Here is a 27,692-nt window from a genome sequence, read left to right as displayed (position 1 = left end):
TCTGTCCCCCGCTGTCAGCGGGCAGCACCCCACGCGGCTCACGGCAGGGCCAGGCACAGGCCTGCCACGAGCCGAGCCCAGAGCTACAGCTGTGCCTCCCTGGGATGGGCCCAGAGGGGGACCAGAACCAGCCCCCCGCAAATCCTCGGCACCCCCCTGCCAGGGCGAGAGGCAGCAGGGAGAGCAGGCAGGGCTCACAGTGCTGGCTGGGATGCAGGGCAGGAGGCAGGGTGGCATGTGGGATGCAGGATGCGGGATGCAGGATGCAGTGTGGGATGCGGGATGCAGGATGCAGTGTGGGATGTAGGATGCAGTGTGGGATGTGGGATGCAGGATGCGGGGTGCTCAGGGCACAGCCCCGCTGCCTGCACAGGGCAGAGTGGGGCTGCTCGCGCTTCCTGCTCGCTCCCCGGCTCAGAGGCGCCCACGCCTCGCCCAGCCTCCCCCAGCAGCCAGGGTCTCGCGGGCAGGCGTTACTGTGGGCTGGTTTGGGTGTGTCTGAAGGCCCCGTCCTCACAAAACGGAGCCTGCAAAGGTACGTGAACACATCAGCGTGTGGTGCATCCAAAAATTGATATGACACTTCACCAGCCTGCACACAAACGCTGTGCCTAACGAGTTTGCTAATTACTGCTGAGCTTCATTTCCCCGTCACGTGTGAGTCTGCTTGAGAAACCCGCCCAAGAGCTGCTGGGCACGGGCTGGCCCTTGCCCTGAGCTTATCGAAGGGCGTCTCAGGCTGGCGCCAGGCAGCAGAGTGATGGTCTGCAGCTGCGGAAGCAGCGTGACGTGAGTCTAACGAAGCAAAACTTTAAATCACTTTGATTAAAATCATTTTGCTCGGCTAAGAGGAAGAGAAAGGGATGGGGGGACTTCTTGAAGTCATTTCCAACTTTATTTTCTATGCATGCGGTAACTGTGTCCTTCAGCCTGTGCCTGTCCCCCTCCAAACGGGACCATCAGTCTACCCACGCAGCACGGGCCAAGCTCCCCTGCTGGGGGTGCAGCCTGGGTGCGTGCTGGCTGCGCTGCCGTGCAGTGTCCCTCCCTCACCAGGCAAAAAGATCATCAATTTGAGCTGGAAATGCTTGAGAAGCCTTTCCCCATGCAGAAGAAAATGCAGCTCATTTCTCATCTCAGGCCACCACTGGAATTGTAGATCAGAGCAGTTAACGTAAGGGAGAGGGGCAAGTAAAACCTCCGGAGGGAAATTCCCGCTGAGTTTCTTCTAGAGCCGCCCAAAGGCAAAGAGCCGCTGTGGGTGCAACGGTGCATCAGGCACCACGTGCTCAGCCCCCGCACCCGGGCCCGTCCTGCGGTTCAGCTCTCCGCTGCAAAAAGAAACCGAAACAAAGATTTTTAAAGGCAGAAAACCCAGGGTTGGGCATTTTCTGAGGCTTCTGACCTGTACGTGTTGCTTCAGCTTTCACTGGTGGGTGAAGGGGTAAAGACAGTCAGGAAGAAATAATTATAATAGTTTATAAACACCCAAAAAAGATTATTTTCAGGTCGTGCCACAAGTCTTTTCACAGAGCTCTCCACGGCCGTGCCCGAAAGGGAAACCAACACGCCTCGATGCCAGGATGACACCAGCCCTTGGAGCCCAGGGACTCCAGGACACCCCAGTTTCCCCAGCAGCTCTCCCGGCCGGTTGCAGTCAGGTCCAGCCTGGCGGGAGATCCCAGTCCAACCCCAGGAACCCACCCGTTGGGTTTTACCCTATAATAGAGCCCAGCTCCTTTCAGACCTCCTCATCCCATCTTTCGTTTTCCTTTTAAATGTTACAGCTTTTTTCCTTTCCCTGGTTGCCCCAACGGCAGATTTTATCCTCCCGGTCTCCCAGCTGACACCCAGATCCCCTCTGACCAGCTCAGGCTGTTCACAGCCACAGTCAGAAACCGGTAAATCACACTTAGCACCAAACCTGCCCCGAGACGTGCCCACGGGGGGATAAACCCTGCGTGTGACCCGAGCGCCCGTCCGGCACGGGCTGTGGGAGAAAAACACGGCCTTGAAACCAAGTTTGTGATAAAAATAATTGTTCCAGCTGGTGGCAGCAAAGCCTTAAAAATAAAGGCCGAGCAGCCAGCTCTGCCTGCAAGCAGGCACCTTGTCCTTGGGGGGCTTGGGGCAGAAAACCGGCTGCAGGGGGGCTGCAGGCTGCCTTGCACACCCGCCTTGCACACTCACCTTGGCCCCTGCCCACAGCACAGCTCGTCCCAGCAAAGCGAAGCAACGCGGGGCTCAGGGGTGGCCTCGCCGTGTCCCCCATCTCTCCACAACCAGACCCCACAGTCCTGCCCGGAGCATCCCCTTTCCCTCCCTCAGCGCCCCGTCACAAGTGACTGAATCCTCCCATCGCTTACCACTGCGTTTCTCCGTTAAAACCAAACAGAAGAGGTTGGGGAGGGGAGGGTCAGGCCTATCTGCAGTTTGGAAGAAACGATGCGATCAGAAGGGTCTAAGGGATTAATTGCAGCGTCCTCCTCTGCGCTGCTGGACAGCAGCGACTAACAGAAAATCAAAAATCATTTGTTATCTGTGTCACCCTGTTGCCTTTCTGACTCCTATTTCATGCTTTAAAAGAAAAAAAAAAACCACAACCAACATGCCAGAAGCCACCTGCGTCCCCCAGAAATCAATGAGGACTAATTGAAGAGTCACCCAGACGGAAGGGAAGCAGGATTCGCCCCGGCTGCTGGTTTATTGAGGACGGCTCCCGGCTCACCCGGGCTCTTTGGCTGGTCCCAGAGGAGCCTGAGCCCCAGCGGGCAGCGCTCGGGCCATCCTTGGGCCACCCCAGGTGGGTGTTTGGCTACACAAGCCTGTCTGAGGGCAGCTGAACAGGGGTGCAGGGCAGGACACTGCGTGGCCGGAGTTTGCTGAAGCCCAGCCAGCAGCAGGACCCAGCCCGGGGGGACACAGGCCCCTCTGCAAAGGTGGATGACAAAAGCACTGCAACAGCCTCAGACAGTCCCCGGATTAAAAAAACAAACAACTTTCTTATTAGAGGCACAGGTCTGTCCCACCTTGCTGCAAAGTAGACCTGCACTGGGCAGAAAACTGGTTTTTTTTTTCAGCAAAACAAGGATCGCTGCGATCTGAGCGACTGAACTCATGAGCAGAAGCATCCCGGCTTTCCAGCTCTTGAACCCCCACAGCTTTTTGGGGAGACGTGGGCCATCACCAGCACAGGGGGGGACCCCCAAGCCCCCTCCTCACCCTGGTCCCCCGCAGGAGCTCACCCCAGGGATGGTGTCCCCAGCTGACTTCCAGCACAGCACAAAATGGCTGGGTTAACCATCAAACCTCACCGTAAATAATTAATTCCTTGAAAGCTAAACAAAGAGAATCCAAAATGACAAACCCCTGACACCGCTTCCTCAGCGTGCTCTGAACAAGGCCTATCGAAAAACCGAGATGGGAAAAGCCAGGAACAATCCAATCCATAATCTCAATCTTAAATCCTCTTTCCCGGAGACAGCTGGAGGCCCATCCTCTCCAGGAAAATGATGAAGATTAAGCATTTTTAAATCAGGTCATTGCAAGGAAAGTTTATGCTCTACTGGATGCTGTTCCTGCGGGTAGGTGTGCGCAAGCCGAGGGCGGGGGGACGCGGGGCTCTGCCTGCGGCTGGAAGCACCAGTCGAGTCACTCATTCCCCGACCCCCTTATCGCCGCGCCATGGACGATGCTCCTCCTCCGCTGTAATCAACCCCCCCCTCCCCGTGCCCGGGAATGACACTGTGCGTTTCTGCACCCTGCAGACTCTTCCTCACCTACTTACCCGTGCCAGTCGCTAGTCAAAGAAATTTCCCGAGGATTTTCCCCCCGAATCCCCCGTCGGCGGCGCCGCAGCGGGTGCCGGTGCCCTCTCGAGCCCAGGCGCCCGCAGACCCGCGCTCGCTCCCGCAGACCCGCTCGCTCCGTACATCACGTACTGCTGTCCAGAGCTCAGTATTTCCACCATACCCAAAACATTTATTTCTCCAAAACTATTGCTAATGACAATGGATACATTTTGTTGCCCCAGTATGGATTTAACATTTCCAACACAGATACTCCTAATACTGTACAATACTGTACCAAAAGGAAAAAAAGGATGTACCTCCATATTGTACAGAGTTATATATACAAAGTACAATTTTACACAGTTTAATATATACACCATATATATATTGGTGTAGAAGACATGAAACAATGGAAACTGTTTTAGCAAGAACATTCCATCCCACCATTAAACAACTGCTGTTAATAAAAACCCAAAACCCAACGCACCGTACGAGCCCGAGCCCACTATTGCAGGACTGAGGTTTCAGACCAACAGAGAAAACAAAGATTTCTAGACTTTGCGACCGAACTTTCCTACAGTACAGCAGAACCATGACATCACTGCGATCCTTTAAAATGCGTCAGAGATGGTTTTCAATAATTGCCCTGTTTTGGCTACATCGAGCTGGTCTTTTGAAGAACCTGCTGCTCACAAGTATTGCTCCAGCAGTTTGGCACGCTCACGAGCCCAATCCCGTTGGACTTCGGTTATTCAAATTACAGGACTCTGCCTGGAGAGAAAGGCTGGTGAAGTCCGCTTCAGAAGTAAGGTTACTATAGTGCCTTTAAAAGGAAGGGTCCATCGACTATTTCCTTGCAAACTGCTAAATATTTACCCTGTATGAAGCTTGGTATATCAAGTATTAGTACAGTAGGGAGCTGCCCTCCCTCTCCGCCTTCACCTCTTTTTGGCCCATCATTGAAAAACAACGCTCTTGTCTCCAACTACGTTATAGGAAGCACAAAATATAACAGGGAAAAAAAAAACAAAACAAAACAACAAACCACAACCGAAAAAACCTTACATTTTCCAGGCTTTGAATTGCTGTTCTGGCCTCTCCAGATCCACCAAAATAGACTCCTAGAACCAAGCCTGGAAAATAATTCATCTGCCTTCTGAGGGGGTGGTCAGCAGAGGCAGAGGGGAGCGACTGAAACCGCCGCCGCTTGTGCGGGAGCACCCCGGCCCCCTCGGAGCCTCGGCAGGCACAAGGCAGTGGGTCAAGTATTTTTTTTTTTAATTTTTTTTTTTTTTTTTTCAAGTACCAGGTTGCCACACACACACAGAGACAAGCAGAAAGCTGATCTGGAGAGAAGATTATCTTCGGAAGTGATATGTAAGCTCAAACCTCAGAGTTCAGTCCAGAGCGCCAGTAAGCGCTGGGCATTTTCCCAGCGCCGGAGGCTGGAAGCATCGTGCAGGGAACGACGTTCACCCACGAGGAAACGTTGCTCCCTCCAGCAAAGGCCTCTCATGCTCCCGGTCCGCTACAGAAACAGCTTATGTCTATAACTGCATTTGTGGGATGTTAGCCAAGGCCCGATAAGCCCACGAAAAGGCTCATTATTTTTGTGAAAACTAAAAAGCTCGAAGTAAATAAATCTCCAGCTTGTTAAACTCATTTTCTGTTCTGGACAGGCTCATTAGTGATGGAAGTGCCCAAATGCTTCTGTTTTCCTTTTTTTTTGGTTTTTTTTTTTGTTTTTTTTTTTAATTTTAAAGCAGTTTTCCTAGCTTGCGGTTCACGGGCCAGTGAGTAAATATTTATACTTTGCAGCACACCCCTGTAGTCAGGGCTTGATCCTGCCAAGCGCAGGCACCCCCGACCTGGCCCACTGAACCTGCACCCCACCTGAGCCACCCACCTCAACGCCTTACTCACTCCACCAGACAAAATGTCTCGATGGGTATTTTCCCATCATTTCCACTGCCTCATAGCAAACTGCGCCCTGCCGAGAGCACAACCCCCTCAAAGTGTCCCCTCACCAGCCGACGGGGCAGCCCAGTCTAGCAGGTGCATGTATGTAAAGGATCTGAAGTGCTACCTAGAGACATTTATTTCTATTGAACATCTCCCCAACGCGTAACAAACCCCCAAGCCTATACAACGTTCAACTGAATTTGAGGTTTTGACATACAGAAGAAGAGAAATAAGGCAGCAAACTCCATCTGCAACGACCTCTTTTGTCTTAATATTGCTAGAGCTCTTCCAAGCGCGCAGGCGAACGGCCGAGCGACTGCTCACCCTGTACCAAGTGCAAGGTGGGGCACTGTAACAGATGGAATTTCTTGCCAAACTCTGAAGTGTTTTGATTCAGTAAATAAATTTATGAGAACTCGGTTATCTTAACCTACTTTTGTGCAAGAACAATCTTGCCTTAAAAAAAAAAAAAAAAAAAAAAAAAAAGATTTCAACAAAAACTCCCAAAACCCAACATATGAGGTATTCATCACAGGAAACCCAAAGACTCTTTTTGAACAGGTATCAAAATACATACATATACAACAATTTTTTTTTTTCGGCTGTCACAGTGCACTCTAATTATTTAATCACTTTCATTGCAACAAAATATCCAGTACAGATAAAGTGAGAGAGTTTGATCATGTCCCACTGCTTTGACATGAAGAACAAATTTACAAGTTATAAACTGCGAGCCTTTGGATTACCTTAGAGAGGCAGAAATTTAGCAATCGTTAAAGCACGCTGCTCAATTCCCAGCTAGGGAAATAAAACGTAAAAGGTTAGAGCTTCAGAAACTATTAAGATTGATCACCTAAAATCGTATTTTATTTTAAAAGTTTTGCTTTGGATTATTTCAATCCAACATCTGATGAACAAGAATCCTTTGTTCATACAAAGCACTATCAAACAGACATACGTTATTCCAGTTATCAAACACTTCTTGTCTTTATATTTGACACAAACATTACATAAAAGAGTCATGAAAGAGAATTTCCATGGAAGAGCTAATATTTCTTCTGAATATGAAGATATGGAGTAACATTGATACCTCCCCAAGCAAACCACTGTGTCGTACTCGTCCACTCTACGTTGGTCTCCTCTGCAGATGCCCACTGGTTTTGCAGGGAGTGGCGCCGACGTTTCCGGTTTCTCCTTCCCACCTCTCCTGCAACGACTGGTCATAAAACACTTGTGGCAAATGTTCTCTCAGCCTTGTATGTTCACAGAGTGAAGCAGACAAGCTAGAAGTTTCCTTTTTTTGTTTTTTATTCTCCCGTGTGTGTGTGTGTGTGTGTGTGTGTGTGAATTTTCTGCTGGCTGGCCAGACCCAGAGCACGTGGAAGAGGAAGGACGATCTTCAGCCTGCCATATTGCTTGCTGTAAGTGTAAGTGTCAATCACAGTGCACACCAAAATTCCAGTTGAGTTGCTCAATATACAGGTTGTCCTGCTAAGCATATTCCCCTTGACAGTACGATTGTCCCAGAGCTGTGGATGCTAGAGATAAGCACAGTAATTCATATACAGACAGTTGCTGTTACAGTAACCTGAAGTCATTTTTTTTTTTTTTAAATCTCTTAATTTCCATTCATACTTCAGACCTGGAAGATAGAAAAGAGCATCTCCTCCAAATGTGCTGTGCGTGGCTGGACACTTATTCTTAGAAACATGAATGCTAGGCATAAAAATATAAAGAAAATAAGGCATTACAAATGAGTCGAAGTAAATTTACAGAGATCCTGCTCTTGACACAGATTGACTTTGGTCATTCATGACCAAAAAGAAAACAAAACCAAAAACTCCCTACTTAAAAGTAAATGTCAGAAAGTTCTGCCTGAGCAAAAAATTACAAGTTTAATTCTGCTTTTTCCCAAAAGAACAAGTGATTCCTTGGTGGTAGAAGTCCATCAGAACCTGAGAGGAAAGGTCGCTGGTCGCACTGTTGGGGATCTTCCCCTGTGAGAGGAACAGGGCAAGGTCCAGTGACAGTCACACACGTACCGTGGTGCTTCCCAAGGGGAACTGCTGCTACAGATCAGCTAAGGAGAAACGAGTAATAAAGAGTGTTCTCACTGAAATCTTTCCGGCGTTCCCCAATTTTCGTACGTTCTTAATTTAGGGCACAGAGAAAGCTGGTGTTTTTAAAAACCATCGTTAATACGGATCTATTACTTCTGTAGAGATGGGGGTGTGCGTGTGGGGTGGACAGGGACACAGTAAACCCCTGTTCATTTCTCCGAGTAACATCCTAAATGAATCAGAAAAGTACATTTCAGAAACTGTTCTTAGAAATGGAAGTGTTGTTTCTTCTTTTTTAATTACTAAGTGCCAATTAAAATGACATTGCAGTCACAAGGAAACTAAGTGTGAGAAACCCACAGATTTAAAAGAAACTCAGCTAAGTGGGAGAGAAAAATGACTTTTCTTATCTTGTCCTTGCCTGAATTTATTTGATGAAAACATAAGACGTGCAGCTTTTTTTAAATCCCAGAAAAGTTTGGGAACAAGGTGAACCGAGGGGCAGCCAGAGTCTCCTCTCTTGCAGGACTGCGAGATCTTCTTTACCATCGTTAAGTGGCACATGCCTTTTATTTTTAAATTAAATAAACGTTAGCATTGTGGAAAATTCTCAGTAGAGTACAAAAGAGTCCATGCAGCCTGCTAGCGGCTGAAGCACTTGCTGCCTACCACATAAATACAAACACTACGGGTTCATCCACGTGCCTGCGGAGTCCTGCGGAGCCAGGCCGCTCGACCAACGGCCGCGCAGGGAAGCTGCTCCGGACGCCACAAGCGGCCACGTCACCGTCCCCAGCAGCGTTTCCTACACCGCTCTATAAGAGCAGAGATCCCTAAAGCAGTTCACAGCGGTCACAGCCACCGACCAAAGCGTTTGCAACCAGGAGGAGGGAGAAGATACAAAGCTTGAGAACTTCTGGTTGAAGTTTTTACAGTGCTTGTAACTGGGATTTTGGTAAGGATCCATCTTGATGTATGATCAAAACAAGAACGTGTGCGTTAGTAAATGAACTCCCATCAGAGTACGCTTAGTTTTCAAAAGTTAACTTGTTTTTACATTCAGTCTCCCGAGACCACACACCACATCATAGCCTACGGGCTGAAAATTACACTGAAAAACAATAAAGCTGTTTTTAAATATGGGAGAGCAAAGGGGGAAGACAGCTAGATTGTCCATAAGCAACAACTGGGCTCTTTCTTATGCTCCTAAACCTCAGGAACATGTTTGTTTATATTTGCACAGACACATATTACGTATAACTCCACAAAATCTAAGAGTGTTCCAGAGTAAACTATTTTTCATGACAAGTGTCGACTAAAGGATGAGGCTGGATGGCCAAGAGCTCTGGCCCTGGGCGGAGGAATGGGGGAGCAAACAAACAAAACCAGAGGATGTGATGGAAGTCGAGACAGACCCTTAACCACCGTGGCACCAGCGGGCGACGTAATAATAATAATAATGCACAAGAAACAGGCATGTCCAAGCTCCACGTAAACAGTGGCACCAAAACATGCAATAGACTAAAATCTATCCTATTGTTTCCCTGTGATAAATGAAACACAGAATATATAAGTCACTACACCAGTATTCAAAACACGACGCCACTAAACACTTCTTTCAGTGGCCAAACACTTGATCAAGGCATCAACTAGAAACCAAGATCCAACTCATCGCTTTTTGTGTGTTTTCCTCCTCAGCTTCACAGTGACCCGATACTGGATTTCCTAAGCGTGGCACGAGCTGTTTTGCCTTACGAACATCACTGATGCGGGTACATGGGACGAGGTTGTTACCGCTTAGTTCACTCCCAGGAAGTGCTCCCAGCAGTAAGTAGCAGTTCACAACTAACCTTCAGCAGAAGTTCAGAAATTAGTTAAATAGGAATTTTAATGTCTTTAACAGAGTCTCTTCATCTGAAACAATACAGCTGTATCCACAGAGCAGCATCAAGTTTATCAGACAGTACAGGACTTGTCAGTAGGCTGCTGAGATGCAGAGGAGGCAACGCCAGGGCTCGTGGCGTTCGTTTTAGGGAAAACTGTAGGCTTCGGCCGAGTTGCCGGAGGTTTCACCTGGGTGGCCATCTTGACCGATTTCACCGGTCTGAAGGTGCACGGTATGTCGCCGGCTGTGCTAGCGCTGCGCTGGAAAGCTGGTTCAGTGTCCTTGAGGATCTGAGTGTGCAGAGGGCTGGAAGGTTCCGAGGTGGGGGCCACCACTGGAGACGTTTTCAAAGGCTCCAGCGTGTCGAGGACAACATCTGGCGTGTGCTTTACGCTGCTTTGCCTTTCCAGCTCCCGCAGCTCGTTCAGAGCAGAGTTCATAGTAGCTTCAATATCCTGCAAAGACAAAAGAGAAACCGAGTGAATAACAGAACCCAGACACATAAATACGGAGATAAAAGTCAGCCTTTGAGAACAACGTACTTGTTTTCAGCCTGTAAACACCAACACTCAAACCAACTGGCAGGTCAAGGACCTTTAGGTGTCAAAGTGAAACCCACGCCAAACTGCACAGCGTTACATACTGAAGCCAGTAAGCAGTAATATTTTCCATCAACAGGGAACAAAATAATTGCTAGCACTTTCTCGATGCTAATCTGGTCCTTCACTGCTCCTGATGCTGCTCGGACTTCAAAGACAAGTGCAATCCCAAAACGCAGCAACGAACAGAGAACCATGGGATTCAAAGCGTGAGGATCCATTCTCGTACTTTATTTGGCACGTGAGATTCAGAAGAGCGAATTCTTGAAGAAAGGATTGATGATTTTGATGCTGGCCGATGGGCCACACACTGAATGCTGAAATCCTCGTGTGCTCTTGCTGCCTCATTGGTTTTCCTGCTGTCCGAGTTGTCTTCCCTTCCCGGAAAGGTATTGCACAGGACTCCAAATTTTATTGTTTTAGAAAACACAGAAGATATCAGAAACATATATAGAAATTCAAGTTGGCACTTCTCCTTCCTCTTACACAATATTAGAATTGTTAACAAGCAAATGTAAAGAGAACTTTGAGATAAAAACATGGCTTTTTTTGTTCTCAGCTGAGGCAGGACCTACGTGTTTGCTACAGCCCGTGCTGCGGAGCCCACTGGTGCACAGAAATCACTGGAGAGCAGAAGAGCTCAGCCTTTCTGTGACTCACAGCTTGGCTACAGCTTTTTAGCTTCCTCAGAGGTTTTTCAGGGGGTGGGGAAGGTAAATCAGTCAAGGAATGGTGGAAGAAACCAGAGACAGTAATCCGACACCTCCAAGTCTATCTTGAGGCCAGGCAGATTTTACTTATGAAGTTAGGGAAAATATGTAAAATGCACGATGATTATTAGATGGTGTCTGAACAGATACTACAGGGCAAAGAGAAACACTAATTTAACACAGCTTTTTTTTTTTTTCTCCCTCCTCTTTTTTTTTTCCCCTCCTCTATTCTTTTTCTCCCCAGACTCTTCTCCAGTGAAAACAATGGAGTTAACCTTTTGGCAGGAAGAGGAGACAGAACAATTTCAGTTAGAGCTTAATTGAAAAAACAAAGAAACTGATTTATGTCAACCAATGCCTTGGAAGGACAATGAAATATGAAGACAACAAGAACTGTATATTGTAATTCCACTGTAACAAATGGGCTAAAGATATTCATAAAGGCAAAATACAACTTTCCATCAGAATACGTATCAGATTTTTATTTGGACCTTTTTTATTACTTGGTGTTGCTGCTTTGTCAATAAAAATTATGTTGAATTTTCACATATCTTCCCCCAGCTCCTTAGAAACCTACAGACTCCTGAACCAGGCAGAGAAGTCAGGTCTCCTGGGGCTGGCTTTGTAATCCGAGACCTGAGCATTCCTTGGCTTTAGATAGATCCATCGCATACTGAGAACAGTTGGTACAGGCAACGTACGTGTGCAGGCACATCGCAGAGCGTGGAGTGGGAGAAAGGGAAGATCCTTCATGCAGAGGGAAATCTGGAACATTTCCATCAGTCACCCCATTAGTAGCTGTCACTTGTTCAAATCAAAGTCTGACTTTCAATTGTTTTCTACCTGTGAAACCACCGAATCCTGGATGCAAAGAGACCACTTGTGTTTTTGTGAACAGTCACCGCTGTGGCAGCGTGTGCTCCCAGCCTCAGGGATGGGACAGATCCCTGGGCACAGAGATGCAGAGAGACGACAGATCTGCACTAAACCAGTCTGTGTCAAAACTAGCAAAGACTAAGAAAAATACTGAGAACACCTCTCCCTTTAAGCTGCACAGAAGGAATCTTGAGAAGACCGTTTCCTTGTTGTCTGGTCAGTGTGTGGAGCCAGTCCCAAAAGCAGAGCTCTCTGCAAAGCTAAAGCACAGCTGCATGCGCATCGGTAGCCTGCCCTCATTTCAAGGCACTTGTCTAAATAAATAACTAATGAAAACTAGCAGTCCTATGTTCAAAGTTGGTTTCTAATCGCACACTGAACCCTGTAAGCATATAAAGATGCCACTGTGAGCACTGTACAACTCAGCAGCCTGCTTTTATTTTGACTGTACTACTCCATATGCTTCCAATGTCTAACCACAGGCAAGTTTGCACAACTGACAGGAGAATGTTAAATTGACACTACAGACTTTACTTTTCTCATGTCTTGAAGTTATGATTGTTTAATTTTTTGCTGACAGCTTTGCAATCCGTGTAACTTTCTGAAATGGACGTTTTTATTGTTGAAACTAAATTCTGAATAATGAAGAAGGCCAAGTTTTTATGGAGGAAGGACCTGACTGTTTATCTTCACTCATGAAAGCAGCCTCAGTGACTTGCACAAAGCGAGGTTGAAAGACTAGACTCAAGCTGTGTAGTAAGTTAATACTGCACTGAGAGAGGGGAAGGGATACGAGATTAAATCAGACTTCGCATTAAAACATCTCATTGTATCCAACACTCCAAAGTTTCCAAAACAAATCTTTAAGGCAAAGCACTCCTATTTACCTGTGCAATAACCTCGGGGTCCATGGGCCGATGGTTGTTGAAGCTCTTGGACCTCCCTGCTGTCACAGTTTTCCGGATCTGCGGGCTGTCTATCCTGTTCTTCAGAGACGAGTGTCGGCTGATAGAATTGAGGCTGCCGTGGCCACTGATGGAGCATTTATCTGGAACCTCCTTGGGAAGACTTTGGCTCATAATGGGCTGAGATGAGGGTCTGGAACCGGCTATGGCTCCTGGGGAGGCTGGTTCTGCCATTGAACTACCTAGTCCATGGCTGTCACTTTGACGGAAGGCTCTTCTGATGCTGCCTGACTCTGGTTTCTTTCTTTGCCTTCAGTCACAAAAGCAAAACAAGTCAATACAAGCAGGTACACATAACGGGCTGTAATTTGAAGATATCCCCCCAAACAACACAGAGGACAATGGGAAGAGACATAAAGATACCCAGATTACAAATACACCCAGGATTTTAGGAGTCATAGTGAAACAGTAAAATTATAAATCATTCCAGTTTAACACTTCTAACAACAAGACTGAGTTTCTGGCAGCTGTGCACATTCATAGCAAAACCAGAAAACTTGGATGGAACGTAATTAACTTGGTCAAGAGGAAAAGAATTTATATTTGAACAAAAAAAACCCTCTGTGCCATCAACAGGTTTTGATGATGTGTTTTTATTACATTAGAAGAGCAGAGCTACAATTTTTGACTGGAGGACACAGTATAAGTCTACTAAGCTCCTGGCCCAAGGCATCAAGTTATTATTTTCAGAGATTGGCAAGCAAAGAACCCCATAGTTTGGGGTTAATGATCATTTCCAATAGTTGCTGGTGGTAACAGATGTTTCTTTTTCATTGCTTTAGCAGGACCACAAGGCATTATCTATGTTGGGCTACAGATATACCAAAAGATGATGTCAAATGGATGAGCTGGTCCAAACAATTTAGTTTCTACCCCAGCACCATGCAGTCTGACAGCACGATTCCACTCAAATCATACGAAGGCCAAGGCAGCAGAATACTTTATGCCAAAGGTCTGAAGCTTGGCATCCATTATACAGGGAAGGATCCATTTATATATAGCACCAGCCCCATGAATAACTGCAAGAAAGTGTTAACTCCAGTAGGATTTTGGCATCCAAATAATAATTCAGTGGGTGGCACAACTGTCATTGCGAAACCATCTGATTTAATTTTGCTCAAGTCTGTTCACACATAGGTCAGAAGATTCATTCCTAAAGAAAAAACAACAAAATGAGTCTTATGCTACTATTGCTAAATATCACTTTCCCTACTAAGGGAAAAAAACGGGAGTGGACATTACCCAGGCTTCTTAAAAACACTACATACAACACTACCAAAACCAGCAGATGGTGAAGCTCCAACACAGGTCTGTTCATTATACAAATCTTTCCGTAACTGGCAGAACGGCATACTTCAATGGCTCAGACAATAAATATCACAAAAGAAAGCCCAGATCCCAAGCTGCTGCAGATTAACATAGCTTCGCAGATATCAGTGGAGCTCTGCCGACTCCCATAAACTAAGGACCAGGCTCTGTGTAGGCCATTAGCAGGTCCAAACCTTTAAAAAGGATGCATTTCTGTTAACACCTTTACAGACTACATTCTATTAAGTTAACTGAAGGTTAAAGATATCCACTCCCATAAAACTGTAATTATCATATTAATACCTTCACTGCACAATAGAGAGAGGTGGGGTTTTTTAATACTAAGGAAAGGATCAGAAAGATACGGGGGATAAGTCTGCTCTAGAATAATTAAATAACAGATCAAGAAATTTAGTCTGTTACTAGCTTAATTTCCCAGTTCTTTTATTATGTCGAGTGTTGGCTAAAGTAACAATTTGTGGTTGAGGAGGTGAAGTTAGAGCAACAGGGAGGTGTGTTGTTTCACTGCAAGCATATGGTTAGTAACCTGAGGTGAGAAGTGCTGGAGAAACGAAAGCATGTTACAGGCAATGCCAGATGGTGGGACTTAAGGTATGTCATTTAGCACAAAATGTGACACTAGTTTCTGAAGAAATTGTCCCCCACCCCATAAAACAAAACATGTTAAATGTAAACGAGACATAACAAATCACAGAACACAACAACAAATGGGAATACATGATTACAAGAACTCGTTCTGCTATTCCCCTCCCTTTCTCTGTGTGCTTAGCTTATAAAATAGGACATATTTGGGAAAACGGGAACAGATGGCACCTTAGGGATAGGGAAGAGAAGCCAGTGGGATTTTAAATGAGCATTGGCCACACTGGTGACAGAGAGAGAGAGGAGAGCAAAATGTGAGCAAGTTAGAAGAGGGGGAAGCAGAGAGAAATGGTGGCAGCGCTCATCAGCGAAGGAAACATTTTACTGGACTCATCACCAAGATCTTTACAGTGAAGTAAAAAAATGCAAGGCTGTTCTTACTTGTTGATGTTTGCAAGGTAAATGTCTGCGACGTGACCCCCACTTGGGCAACTGGCACCAGCTCTAGCAGTCACTTTTTCTTCCGGTGGCTCAGAATTTATTTCTATTTCAGACTTCGGACTGGATCTTTCAGAGATACCATCCTCACTAGGAAGGAGGAGGGAAGGAAATCACAACCCAAACAGGACCAACAGCACTGAATTTCAAATACAGCACTGTGTATGTCAACTTACGTACAGGAAAACAGCACCGTGCTACATCCTTCTCTTAAGAATCGTTACATATCTTTCAAACGAGAGAGCCTGATTTCTGTGAGCAACTTGGAGATCCCGGCTCTGCAGCTTTAACAGGCTGGCAGCACCAGAACAATTTTTACATCACCCCTCCACATACACGGACACCTACACCTCTGCGGAGCTGCTTGTTTCAGGAGGACTCCCTTTGTGCAGGGGAGGTTGGAGGATGAACTCTCCCCACCCGGTGTCAACATCTTGACACAAACACTTCATTCCACACCTGAGTTTTAAGCAAGCCCATCCTGCAGAAGGGCTTCAAGGGTAACATACGTGTCTTGAACGACGATATACTGATGAGGAATGAGGCCGTCAATTCCGTTGTGGCGTCCCTCCCACCAGTCATCTGAGGCCCGCTGATAGAGTAAGAGAGAAGCTCCTTTTTTAAAGGACAGCTCTCGTGCAGTCCTGCCAATGTAGTCGAACTTCGCTATTGCTTCTATGGGCTCACACTCTAGGAGATAGAAGGGAATAAACAACAATTCACTAAACACTTGGGCTCAGGTAAGTATTCAACAGTTTAAACCTACCATAAAACAGCTTACGATGAGACCATGGATAGAGGATAAAGCGTTGCTTCTTAAGGCAGCAGAGAGTTGAAGCAGCAAGATTCAGAGGGGAACCCCTACAATATGAGGATGTTGCCATCCAGCATTTACCTAATCTCTACGTGGTGGACACATTCACGTTTTCCAAGTCATCAACCCACTTACAGCAATTCAAGAGTATGAAGATGGAAATAGCAATGGCAAAATTAGTATCTCATTAAAATAAAAAAAATTTCAAAGCTGGGTGGTAATCAGGTATGTTCCAGACAAAAATCTGCCTATGGTAGGCTTTCTTAAACGCAGCTAAATTAAACCTCCTGGGCAGGCAAGCAGGAGTTGTTATTAGCATTTAGGGAGGGAAACATCCTCCGATTCCAAGCTGCTTTAGAAATAAAGCATCTATTCAGAAGGAAATTTGTGCTGCCTGTGAGGTTCACCTGACCCAGGAGACCGGATTCTGGCACCGCGGGAGGCCGTGCTATTCATCGAACTGTCATGGAAGCTAACAAAAACATTCAGTGCCTCCACCGCTGCGGTTTGCGCAGCGATCAGGAGAGCGGGCGGCTCCCCCGGGCTCCGTACAGCTGGGCTGCACCGCGCACACGCCGAGCGCAGCGCTTGGAGCTGCACAACGTGCTCCAAATCTGACTGCTCCTACTTGGAAAGCTCACAGAAGAACTACAGCCATGCTGTGTCTGCAACCAGCCACTAATCTGGGCCCCTGTAGGACTCTGATATTATACACAGGGACAATATGGGCATTTAGACACTCGGGAAAATCAATATGAAATTCACGTGGATTATTTTTAAGACTTAGAAAAATCTGCCATTGCTTGAGTCTAAATATTTATTAAGCCAGCTCCCAATTCTAGACAGACTTCAGGGGAAGGGAGATGAGCTCAGTCACATGGCCCCAGCGGACTTCAGCCTCTAATTACTTTAAAGGAGCTTTAACACAGCCAAGCAGTGCACAGAAATTGAGTTTTTTTCCTGGGGAGAAAGACTTGCAGTTCATCTTCCAGGAGAAGAAAAGATACGCCGTTTTGTCCCGAGATCTCCTCTGCATCACGGGAAGCTTCTACAGTGCAACAGCCAGCCAACAAGGACTGGAAGGAAAACGTGAGCCACAGCTTTTAGAAATATTCCTTGGGAGAGCATACATTCAAGTATTAGGTCTTCCAAGGCGGACCGCAGGCAGGCAAGGTAGTAGCTGGGCTTGAGAAAATATATCGTGTAAACCCATGCGCGCGAGCTGAGGCTGCCGTGCCACCGTCTCATCGGCCGGGCTGAGAGCAGAGCAGAAACATCCCCCACCAAAGAGCCCCACCAGCATCTGTGTTACAAAGCACGAAGCGACCGAGCGCTGAGGACAACCAGCAACAGGATCTGCTAGATCGACCCCCCCAGCAATTAATTTCTCCCTTACTAAACCAGGCAGCTCAGAATTCTGTCAAATCACACATCCCAGGTAAGCCTGTGGTCAGCCTCTCACAAACCCCGTTATCAGCCCTCAGCAACCAGCGGGATATCTGCAAGGGTGAGAAAAGCCCGGCCCACGTTTGCAGCTCGCGATAGCCGCCTTGCTCCAGACTCCCCAAAGCACATGGTTATCTGGTTTTGGCTCCTTCTTTCCTCTTGCTTGTTTTGCCTCTGGAGCCAGCTTCTTCATAACACTAAAAAAAGGATAATGCTGGTTTTTGGGTGTCCCCCTCCATTTATGAAGGGGATGGGAGCGTGGTTTTGTAAATTCCATCTGTTTCATTAAGAAGTGTTTATTGTTCCAGATGAGTGCGGCACTCAGGTTTCTTATGTTTCCAATTTGCTTTTTAGGACTCTGGCTTTTGTCCAGAGAAGTGATTTTAGACTCTAATTTCCAGTAGCTTTTTCCTACTACACTTATGCTCAGAGAAGAAAGCTGTATGAATAAAGAGCAATAAGGCTAAGCCAAACAATTACCCCTGCCAGTCTGACAGCCTGTGCAGGAAAGCAGCAGTTTAAAATCTTTCCACTCATACACATAATTTAATGAACATACGACCTGCTTGTCTTTCAGCATTTCTGACCTCCTATGCCTGTCTCGAAGTGAAGTGTCCACTCACTCGTACAGCGAGGCTGACGGGGCACTGCAGAGATGCTCTGCAAAGCACGACCTCGCCCCTCACCCCAGACCCGATTCCTTCCTTCAGTGAAGGCGGCTGCGACGGCAGCTTTACTTCGGGAGGACTAGTGCCAGCCTCATGGATGAGCGAAAGCAGCAAGGGCCATGGTCTCGAGACTGAAGGAGTGAGAAAAACCCAAGAACATCCGTCCCACTGAGTTGTGAGTTGTACGCTGCACTTTGACAAGTATGCCCGAGGTGTGACACTGCACAGCTCAATTAGAAGGATGTGAGACTCCTCAGTTAACCAGACCTTGCTGCTCCCTCAAAGAGATAGAGGCCCAGCTCCCTCCTCTGCTTCGGTGCCAAACGCTCCCTCCCAAATGCTTCCTATGGAATATTCCGTGTAGGTTGCAGAACTCCATCCAAAAAGCCTCCGAATTTTACCTTGCTCAGGGGCCCCATGCAATCTAGTTCCAGAGGCTGTAAAACATTGTCCTTCTCTAATCTCTAACTGCTCATTTTCTCATCATTGTACGCTCTCAGCCACATAAGTGACCTAAAAATCCCATACAGAAACAATGCAAGTACACACCATGGTGTATCAGCCTGCAGGCTTTAGTCCTGGGTTTTACTGGGACGAGTTAGTCTTTCCTTCATTACAGCAATGGAATTGCTCCTTCTTTAGGTACAAACTCAAAAAGGACACGTTTTCATGCATTATTAAAAAGCTAACACTTTTCAGAAAGAACCCTCTGTTCAAGACAGACAGTGAACTCATGTTTCATTCCTGTAGGCTTTGTGTTTCTTCCCAACAATCTTGGTGAGGAGTTGCCCTGACAGTGCTTCACCTTGCCAAGGGAGAACTGATTTTCCAGCGTTTCTAGCAGTGCTCAACATCATTTACTTTGTTATTGGTGTGTGAACACCATGAAGCCAGCTGGAGCACAGCAATGCCATGGGAAAGGTTTGTTAGGCAACTGCTGGAGCAAAGAGAGCAAAAAGCAGCACAGGAGCACATGGCAGGGCAACTGAGCAAATTCCTAAAGACCAGCTCAAAAAGGATGTCACCTCATTTTAAGGGAACGCTACCTTCTTCCCACCTTTACAACTGAGGCCATAATCAGTAAAACCATCCCAGAACTTGCTTAGACAATTGCAAGGGGCCAAACCCAAGAATAAAACCATTGTCCTGTTTTGGTCACTCTGCTTTACATGCTGGTCAGTATTCTGGGGATCACCGTTTCCCATCAGTAACGTAACCTTTTCTCTGCCCTGGATGGGGCTCCCATGCAGGCGTTCCCCATCGCAGGAGGCAGCTTTCAAAGTATGAGCAACAGACGCTCCAAGACTGCAGTGTCACCTTTTCCTTAGGAACTATCATGAAAATCTCAGCGTTGGCACCCTTTTTCACCGATCAGACAAGAAATGTAACAGAGTTTCCCCAAGGAGATCCAAAAGTTATCAATGAGAGGGGCTACTGGGACCCTCCACCCTAAAACCTGGTTCTCAGTGGAAGACAAAGATTTTGATTTTACTTTGCTTGCTTCCTTAAAGCAGAACCACGGGGGCTTAAAGCACTCCCAACTCCCTTGCCAAAGCTACTGAAAGGGGAAACGCCTGGCACACGCAGAGGGGAGCGGGAGCGCATGCTGAAACATATCCAGCCTTTGGCTCCACGCTTCCCCCGTGACTTGAAGATCCTTCTCAGGTACAGATGAGCTCAGTCAGCCATGCAAGTGGGGAGTGTGCCCAGGCCTGCTGCTAAGATGAGATACCCTTGAAAAAAGGGATACTTTAAAAACAGTCAGGTAACTTCTGAAGATCCTTGTTCACCCCAGACCTTTTCACTTTTTGGCATCAAGTGCTGTATGCGATGTTTCAAGTGACTATTCTGATTTGAACTCTGCTTTGGATCTAAACTTTGAACTTAAATTGCAAGGCACTATCTTCTCTGCCTCCCCCACAGCAGGTTGCACCAGTTAACCGAGGAGTTAATAGACTTTGCATACCATCATCACTGGTGTGGTGTTCAGCCGTCACGTCCTGAACCGAATCTTCTGTTGAGGCTCTCTCTCCGTGAGGACTTTCACTACAACAGGAGGAAACAAACGGTGCTTTACAGTGGTAGAAATTGAGTTTCCTCATTTACAAAACTCAAAGATAACTTATCTAGGAACATCTGTATTGGAAGTCAATACCTAGGCGCCGCCGTGACAGACATTTTGTGGATGCATTTGCACATACCAAAGTCACTGTGTCTAAAAAGCTGAGTTCTTATTTGATCAAGCAAACCAAACATCTTCGTTGACCTTCTTGTATGCTGTCAGGGAAGTCCAACCTCAGATCTTATAACCCGGACTTCTGGAGATGTTAAGAAGTCAGACAGCAGTGGCATGTTGGGTCTAGCTCCTCTCTGCCATGCCAGAATTAGTCCCTCAGCCGTATTCTCCACTGCTCTAATTAGCTCGTTAGATGACTGATGAGATAGCTGCCACTTCCTGGGGGAAATTATTTCTCAATTCATAATGATATTTCCAGGTCTGAGTTTGTCATCTCCCTCCTTCCCTTTCATCACAATCTTAAATCGTGCCATTCTGTTCACTGAACGACTCCCAAAGCCAGATAATTGCCTGGAATCTTTATTTACAGAGCACCTAAACCACCAAGAGTACTCATTTATGTTTGCATGAAGAAAGGCTTTGAAAGGATCAATAGACAACAAGTGGCAACCAAAGTTATGTTTTTGTAAGAAGCTACACGAGCAGTTCCCTCAGGACAGGAGCAGAAAGGAAACTGGAAGACGATCCACTGCCTCTCCCAAGCAGCTCTGCAGACCTGCTGCCAGCTGGCAGCGCTGCCTGCCCTGCCTGCTCATCTTAGAGGAAAAAAAGTGCTTGCTCCTCATCCTACCAGATGCTGTTGCTAAAATCAAAACGCATTTGCTGCACTCTTACGCTGTAACTCGTTAAAGGTGACTTCTAATTCTCTTCACACGGTAATAATTTCATCCCTCGTTTTGACCTTGCCACAGTTAAAGTGATCACGGATGGGAAGTGCTCTCCCTTTGGTGATCTACCTCCTGTACTCTTTCAAAAAGAAAAAAATGGAAAAGGAGGAGTAAAATGTTTGAATAATTCTGGTGTCTCATTATGCTTAATCCACATGACACGAAGCTGCCCCACCGTCTTCTGAGTCAGTACCTCAGGAATCAACCTTTCCCATCCTTTGCAAAGCCTTCATGCTACTTAATAAAGTTTACAGAAGAATTTGAAGCCAAATGGAGGTCCCAGGAGGAACACAGCATTGAGGGCTAAAGTTTCACACAGACTGTGAAGTAATGTCGCATATAGCCAACGCTAAAGATCCCAGTACTGCACAGAGAGCACGGGCCTCTTCCTATCCATGCCTCCAACAGCACTTCCCACCAAAAAACCTGTCCTTGCTGCAGACTCGGTCTCCCTGTCATGCGAGCCCCGGGATGCTGCGGTGGGAAGCGCGAGGCTGCTGGTTTCATCCCGAGGGCTCCGAAAGTGCCACCAATATACACTGCCAGAGGAACGCAGTGCCAGCTGAGCATCTACAAGCTGTCGTCTGCCCTGCGATGCCGACAGTCTCACGTGCCGGTACGCGGGACTCCCGGACTCTCCCCGTGCTGCCTCAGACGGACAGGCAGACGCAGCCCAGTCCCAGGCTTGACTCAAAGGCAGTATTTCAAGGCCTGCCTGCATCACAGCCCTGAATTTGTCATAAACTCTGAACCTTGCCCTCCCCTCCCCTGCCCGAGGCAAGCTGCCGACTCGAAGCGAGTGCCGCTCGCAGGGAGAGCGCAGGCACGGAGGCGCAGAGCACACGAGCCGTGGCGCCGAGCCCGGGCAGCCTCCAGGCCAAAGCTCCGTCTGCGAGTTCCCTGGCACAGAGACGGCTCAGCCCAGCGAAGTGGCACCAGGCGATTACGAACATCGCAGGCTCCGCTCCCCGATGAATCAGCCCAGCGACGAGGATTCACGCTGCTGCTCGCAGGCTTTGGGGCAAGGAGCCCTGTGGGCAATAACTAACGACTCTCTAAATACCAGGGTTATAAGAAGGCTTGAATGGGAACCAGATGCTTCTTCCTGGCTTTATTAAAGTCTCCCTTGCTTGCTTCTACCCTTCTCTGCTCAACAGGGTCTCAGGTCAGAGTGGTTAGGAAGGGCAATGAAGAAACACCAAATACCTTCAGCAAATAGATATCACCTTCCAGGACGTTTTGCCTCCTACATAGTCATGTGAAGTGTCACCCATAGTGAGTGTACTGGACATTTTACATTTTTATTCCCTTCACCTTATGGGACAAAACCTCTTATCAAAGTTAATGTGTTTCCTTAAGGTCATAAAGATTCTTAAATTTTTTTCCCCAACGATTCTTTCATGTATAACATCAGCTAAAAACATCAGAGTGAAGGGTAAAATTAACAGAATTGCCAAAAGAGGCTCTGGCAAGTCTTCTCCATAGAGCAGTTAGTATAGAGGAGCCTCTCCTCACCACACGTACATGGAGGGAGCTGATAGTTAAAGCTCCTCTGAAACAAGTCAGGGAAACAAGGCTAGCTCTGTCACCAGAGTGACTTAATTAAAAAAATGTATTTATTTTAGTATATGAAAATAATCATTTGCATTCCTGGGACACTGGAGGAGGGAAGGAGCAGGGGGAGAAGCAGGACACAATTTAATATTCCTCATTTTCAGAGGGAGAGATCAGCTTGGCCAGTAGGAAAGAAAACACCTCCTTTCCTTCCCCCACTCCCCAACCTTCCACCCCAGATGACAGGAGCCGCTCTGGCTGAATTGCTTCCAGATGTGGCTTTCAGTCTGAACACGCGGCCGGGCCTCTTGAGCTTTAAGCTGGATGGAAATGGTGATTTTGCATTCCTGCCTCTTCCCTCCCACACCATCAAGTGCTGCCCTGAAAATTAAACCATGCCACAGCTTTCTAGGTTCAGTTGCAAGTGACCCCTGTGTCTGAAGCAAAGGCATTCAAGACAGGCAGAAAAAAAAAAGGCAAAAGCAGGAAAAAAAAAAAAAAAAAGAGGGAGGGAGGAAGAGAGACTGATTTTGGCAGCTACCATACCAGGACATCCAAGAAAATCCCTACACAACCTTACCCTTCAAGATAAATGAGTTAGGTTTGACAACTGAATAGCTACTTTCTACGAGCTTATTTCTCTTAAGTTGATGACTCTCCAGAGCCATCTCCTCTTCAATAAAACAGATTTTTGAAAGGCTGGGCCAGATGCTCAAATCTAGAATTAGACAACACAGAACGCATGACTGTAGCATGCTAATCCGTAAATAAATATCCACCCATTCATCTTGTCCTCAGTGATCTTTATCATACCAGTAATCCTCAGTGTTTCCACCTCTGCTATAGACTGGACCCTCCAGCTCTCTGGGTCCTGGGAAGATGTTCTCATGTTGGATGATGATGGTTTTGATCAATTCATTGACGTGAGCTTGGCAAGAGACTTGGTCATGACCTTCAGGCACCGACATCAGTGTTGGCCCAAAGCAGATGGCTAAATTGTAGGGATCCATCATGTTCTCTTCACTGAACTGAGACAAACTGCAAAAGACAAAAGTGGGGAGGAGGGTTAACAGCAGAAAACAACATTATCACCATCATTGTCTGCTGCAGAACACCCAGCTGAGCTCAAAGGTTTGCTTTGGGCTTTCTGTTCTTTAAAGCTGATCGGCTGGGACGTGAATGTTCTGGGTCCGTGTGAAAAACGAGATACTGATGGCACTTACAGAGAAATTAAATAGAAATTGCAAAGGGAATTTGAAAGCTCAAGACTATGTGAAAAGTCTTTGCTGACTTTACAAGGGGAGGACATTAGTCTTCATCTTTAATTTTTCTGTATTATTGTTGTTCATAGCCCACTCGCAGCCCAACACTCAACACCAGAATTATCAGGTCCCCTCTGCCTAAGCGCATGTGATCAAGCGTGCAGAGTGTTACACCCTTTCTCCGAGGCCCGGGAGCCTCTCAAGCGAGCCTTCTTTGGGACTCTTCTTGAGGATTTCCCAGCAAAACTGAGTCTTATAGTTTCTATACGGTGCCATTTTTTAAAACACAATTTTCACCTCACTAACTTTTGTCCCAAACCTACCATTTAAGCCTTTCTGGGACCAGTTAAAGATTAAACAGAAAACTAAGTTCCAGTACAATTCCCCTTGAAACGCCCCGTTTTCCAGATCACTACTCAGAATAATTAGAAGCTACTGAGACTGGAAAGTCACATTTCAGTGACTCCAGCAGTGACATCTGTGAAACAAACCCCCTCCTTTCCAAACAGAAATAACCACTTGAATATATGGAAAGGTTTAGTAAATGTCCTGCTCCATTTTAATACAAATCTTCTAGAAAAACCTCAAACCCTGATACTGTCTCATTTTAAGGTAAGGAATAAGATGTTCACCAAAAGTAGCTGATGAGCGGAAGCTTTACGAAAGCAGACAGTAAACCTCAGGTCTGTTAGGTCAAAGTATTGTCTTTCTCTTTCACCTAAATGGTACTCCAAGGGCTTCGATGATGTATAATACAATATAAGGGCTTCTGGTTAGGACATTTTTCCTTTATGCCACCTCAGGTGTCAAGACCACGTTACTGGAGGAAATGACTGACTCTTTGCTGCCAAGCTATCCAATGAACCAGCCAGATGGAGTGGGCTGTTTTAAAAAAAATTCACTCACTCTCCACCACTCACACTACTTAGTACATAGTTCTCCTTGCTGGTGTGGAACCCAGTTTCTGACTCTTGTGTATCACTTTTGCTTGGATTTACAGCACGTTGTTCTCTTTCATTTCTGGAACTCCTTTGAGATTGGATTCGTATCGCTGGGGTGAATTTTGGCAAGGCTGAAAAGCCCAGGAAGGCAGATGCAATAGCAAGTTACTGCAGCATTTGTACCTTGACCTGCTGCTCAGATCACACACAGCAACGTTAAGGCTGGTTCTGCCATTTATCGTGTTTATACCAAGTCCTACAGCAGGGCCATGGCGCTCTCAAGGATACTCACTGATTGAGGAATGCAAAGAGGTATCTCATTACAATCAGAGTGGTCTTCGGCAGGTTCAGAAGCACCTTCCGGATGTGGAGCGCTCTCTCTTGTAAATTATCCATTGCTGAAAGGAAGAAAAAGCACCACAGAGTCATTGTATCACCGCACCCGCAACGTGACACTGAGCCCAAATGCCACCAGTACACTGTGATTGTTGTGCAAACTGTTAAGAAGGGCAGCCAGCAGAGCAGCAGGAGGAAGGAAGGGTCTGCCCATTTCCCGGATCCTCCAGCGCTGCCCAGCATGGGAACGCAAAGGCTGCAGAACCTGCTGGCGAAGCCTTTGACAATGAAGGTCCCTGAACACGTGAAACTTCACTGCAAGTTCCTTCCTAGCGTGGGAGCACTGGATGTCATCTGTTTCAATAGTTCTGGCACAATAGCTCATTCAAGTTAGCTTAGAAAGGTGGGTGTTTAAAAAAGAAATTGTATAACACTCAAAGGAAAATTAACATAGTTAAAGGGTGAGGCAAAAAGCTCTGTGTGCAGCAGCCTACTGAGAAATAAGTGGGCAGCATAAATCATCTCAGAAGGGAGAACTTATTTGGAAGAAGATTTTACTTTTCATATAATGTGAATTCAGCTCTGTAAATGCATTTATCAGGAGAAGAAAACCACGAGCCCTTTCAGAAGCAGTTATCTTCTGCTTTACTTCAAAGGCTGCCACCGCAAAGGCCATTTCACTACTTGGACAATAGAATCATTCTTCAATTCTCAAGGACATGGTAATAGTCAGGCCATTGAAAATGAGGTTGTTCATGTACAAAAAACACAAACAACCCTCTGCCTGCCAGAACCACCTTTAGAAACCATCAAAAATGTTAACAACTCGACTGTGACTGCCCTCATGACTGATATTCTTTAACAGGAGGCAATAGATGGCCCCTTGTGGTTACGAAGCCAAAAGGTGTAGGACTACTACCTTGCCAGCCATGGCAGCAGACATCCAGTCAATGTTAGGGGAAGCTCACAGCACCAGAAACCCTGCTAGTGATCCCCGTGTCTGAGAGGGCATTTCTGGCACCTTCTGATGAGAGGGCTGAAAGATTCTTTTTCAGAAGTGAAGGTTTTTGTTTCATTCTGTCCGAGTCCTGTCATGAAGCACTCTCTCAGAAAAATCCATGACACAGCCCTTAAAATCTATCCATTTCTATATCCTTGATCATTGTTAAAAAAATTGCTATCAGAATAAGGATGGCTGTGACCAGGGAACTGCCCAGACTCCGGCTAACAGAGACTAGGATAGCAGTGCAACACAAACCCAATCGAAGTAACCACAAAAAGCTTATTTGGAGTCAGGAAAAAGGGGGCAGAGAGGAGAGAAAAGTGGGAGATTAGAAAAATTAATCTTATTTCTTTTCAGATCTTCATATACTTACTGACACAGGCAATCAGATCATGAAAGATATCCTTGGGGAAGAGAGGGTGCTCCAACCCTCGAAAATAGAGCTTCAGAACTCCTGCTATTGAATCCATGTCATGGTCATTCTGGTCCCCAGCCAGTGGGTCTTCCCCTTTGTGACAAGCAAAGAAAAGCAGGCAAGAAAAATCAGAATATTGGAGAAAAGTATGAGACTGGAAGGCTGCACCTCAGCTGGAGAAAAGACTTTATGCAGCACAGCGTTAATCCCACCTACTCCAACTGCACTACAACCAGCGTGAGGTAGAGAGTCTCTCCTGTGCATCGCTGTCGAGCAGGGACGCCTCTGACAGCGATCCCGGGAGATCTGGGACAGCTTTTTATCAAAGAGATTCCAGTCTGACACCCGAGCGCCGGGCTCACGCCCACGGAGGGTGGTGTTGCTCCTGGAGCAGTAGTAACGCTTCCAGGCTCTGTGCTCTGGATATTTTGGTAGGGTGTGAACTTCGCAGATGCACCACGGAGGTGAACATTACACGAGCTCAGGAGCAGGTCTTTGTGCAAACTCACGCCTGAAGCCACGTGGATTCAGTGGACACGCAAGAGGCCACTGAGCATCACACTCGTGGCTTGGCAGGATGCAGACACCTTATGTTGAATTGGGGGGCGGGGGGGAGTGTTTCTGGGATAATTTGTCGCTGCAGATATGCCAGTTTGTCTGTATTGTGAAAGAAAAGATGCCCACTTAAGGAGTTGTTCCCTAGGGAAAACTCCCTATCAGATATAATTAGATTTAACGATGGGGCAATCCTCAAATTGAAGCTATATATATCCATTATGTGACTGAAATTACCAAAGCTTGCCTATTATCTTAATAACACACAGGATAATAAATGGGCCACTACAATCCAGAGCATTATCTTTGATATTAACTGCCACCAAGGGTTCTGGATGAAGTAATAAACTGCAGAGACATTATTGTTAACTTTGTCAGTTCTGTATATCATATGCTTTACAGAGACAACGAAGATGAAGGAAAACAAAAAAAAAAAAAAATCACCTTTTTATTTCTGCATGTTAGTGCTAGAACAAC

The 27,692-nt window shown here is 46.5% G+C and overlaps 1 protein-coding gene across 3 annotated transcripts in view; it reads right to left on the bottom strand.

Moving 5' to 3' along the window:
* Nucleotides 1-3,960: 3,960 nt before the first annotated feature.
* Nucleotides 3,961-27,692, bottom strand: part of SRGAP2 (SLIT-ROBO Rho GTPase activating protein 2) — a 114,318-nt gene continuing 90,586 nt past the window's right edge. For 2 of the 3 annotated variants that reach the window (XM_074893548.1, XM_074893549.1), the window contains exons 16-23: nt 26,619-26,753; nt 25,199-25,304; nt 23,517-23,741; nt 20,152-20,231; nt 15,767-15,947; nt 15,201-15,347; nt 12,771-13,098; nt 3,961-10,153 (exon numbers count right to left, since the gene is read on the bottom strand). In XM_074893548.1, coding sequence (XP_074749649.1) covers nt 9,770-10,153; nt 12,771-13,098; nt 15,201-15,347; nt 15,767-15,947; nt 20,152-20,231; nt 23,517-23,741; nt 25,199-25,304; nt 26,619-26,753 — 1,586 coding nt within the window. In that variant the 3' untranslated portion in view covers nt 3,961-9,769. Of the gene's footprint in view, nt 10,154-12,770; nt 13,099-13,422; nt 14,002-15,200; nt 15,348-15,766; nt 15,948-20,151; nt 20,232-23,516; nt 23,742-25,198; nt 25,305-26,618; nt 26,754-27,692 lie in introns of those variants that run through there. The other variant, XM_074893550.1, reaches the window with a different exon arrangement.

This window comes from Strix uralensis, chromosome 24 (assembly GCF_047716275.1).
Source record: "Strix uralensis isolate ZFMK-TIS-50842 chromosome 24, bStrUra1, whole genome shotgun sequence".
NCBI classification, from domain to species: Eukaryota; Metazoa; Chordata; class Aves; order Strigiformes; family Strigidae; genus Strix; species Strix uralensis.
The sequence above is the reverse complement of the archived record's forward strand: the minus strand, read 5'-3'. Positions and strand labels throughout refer to the sequence as shown.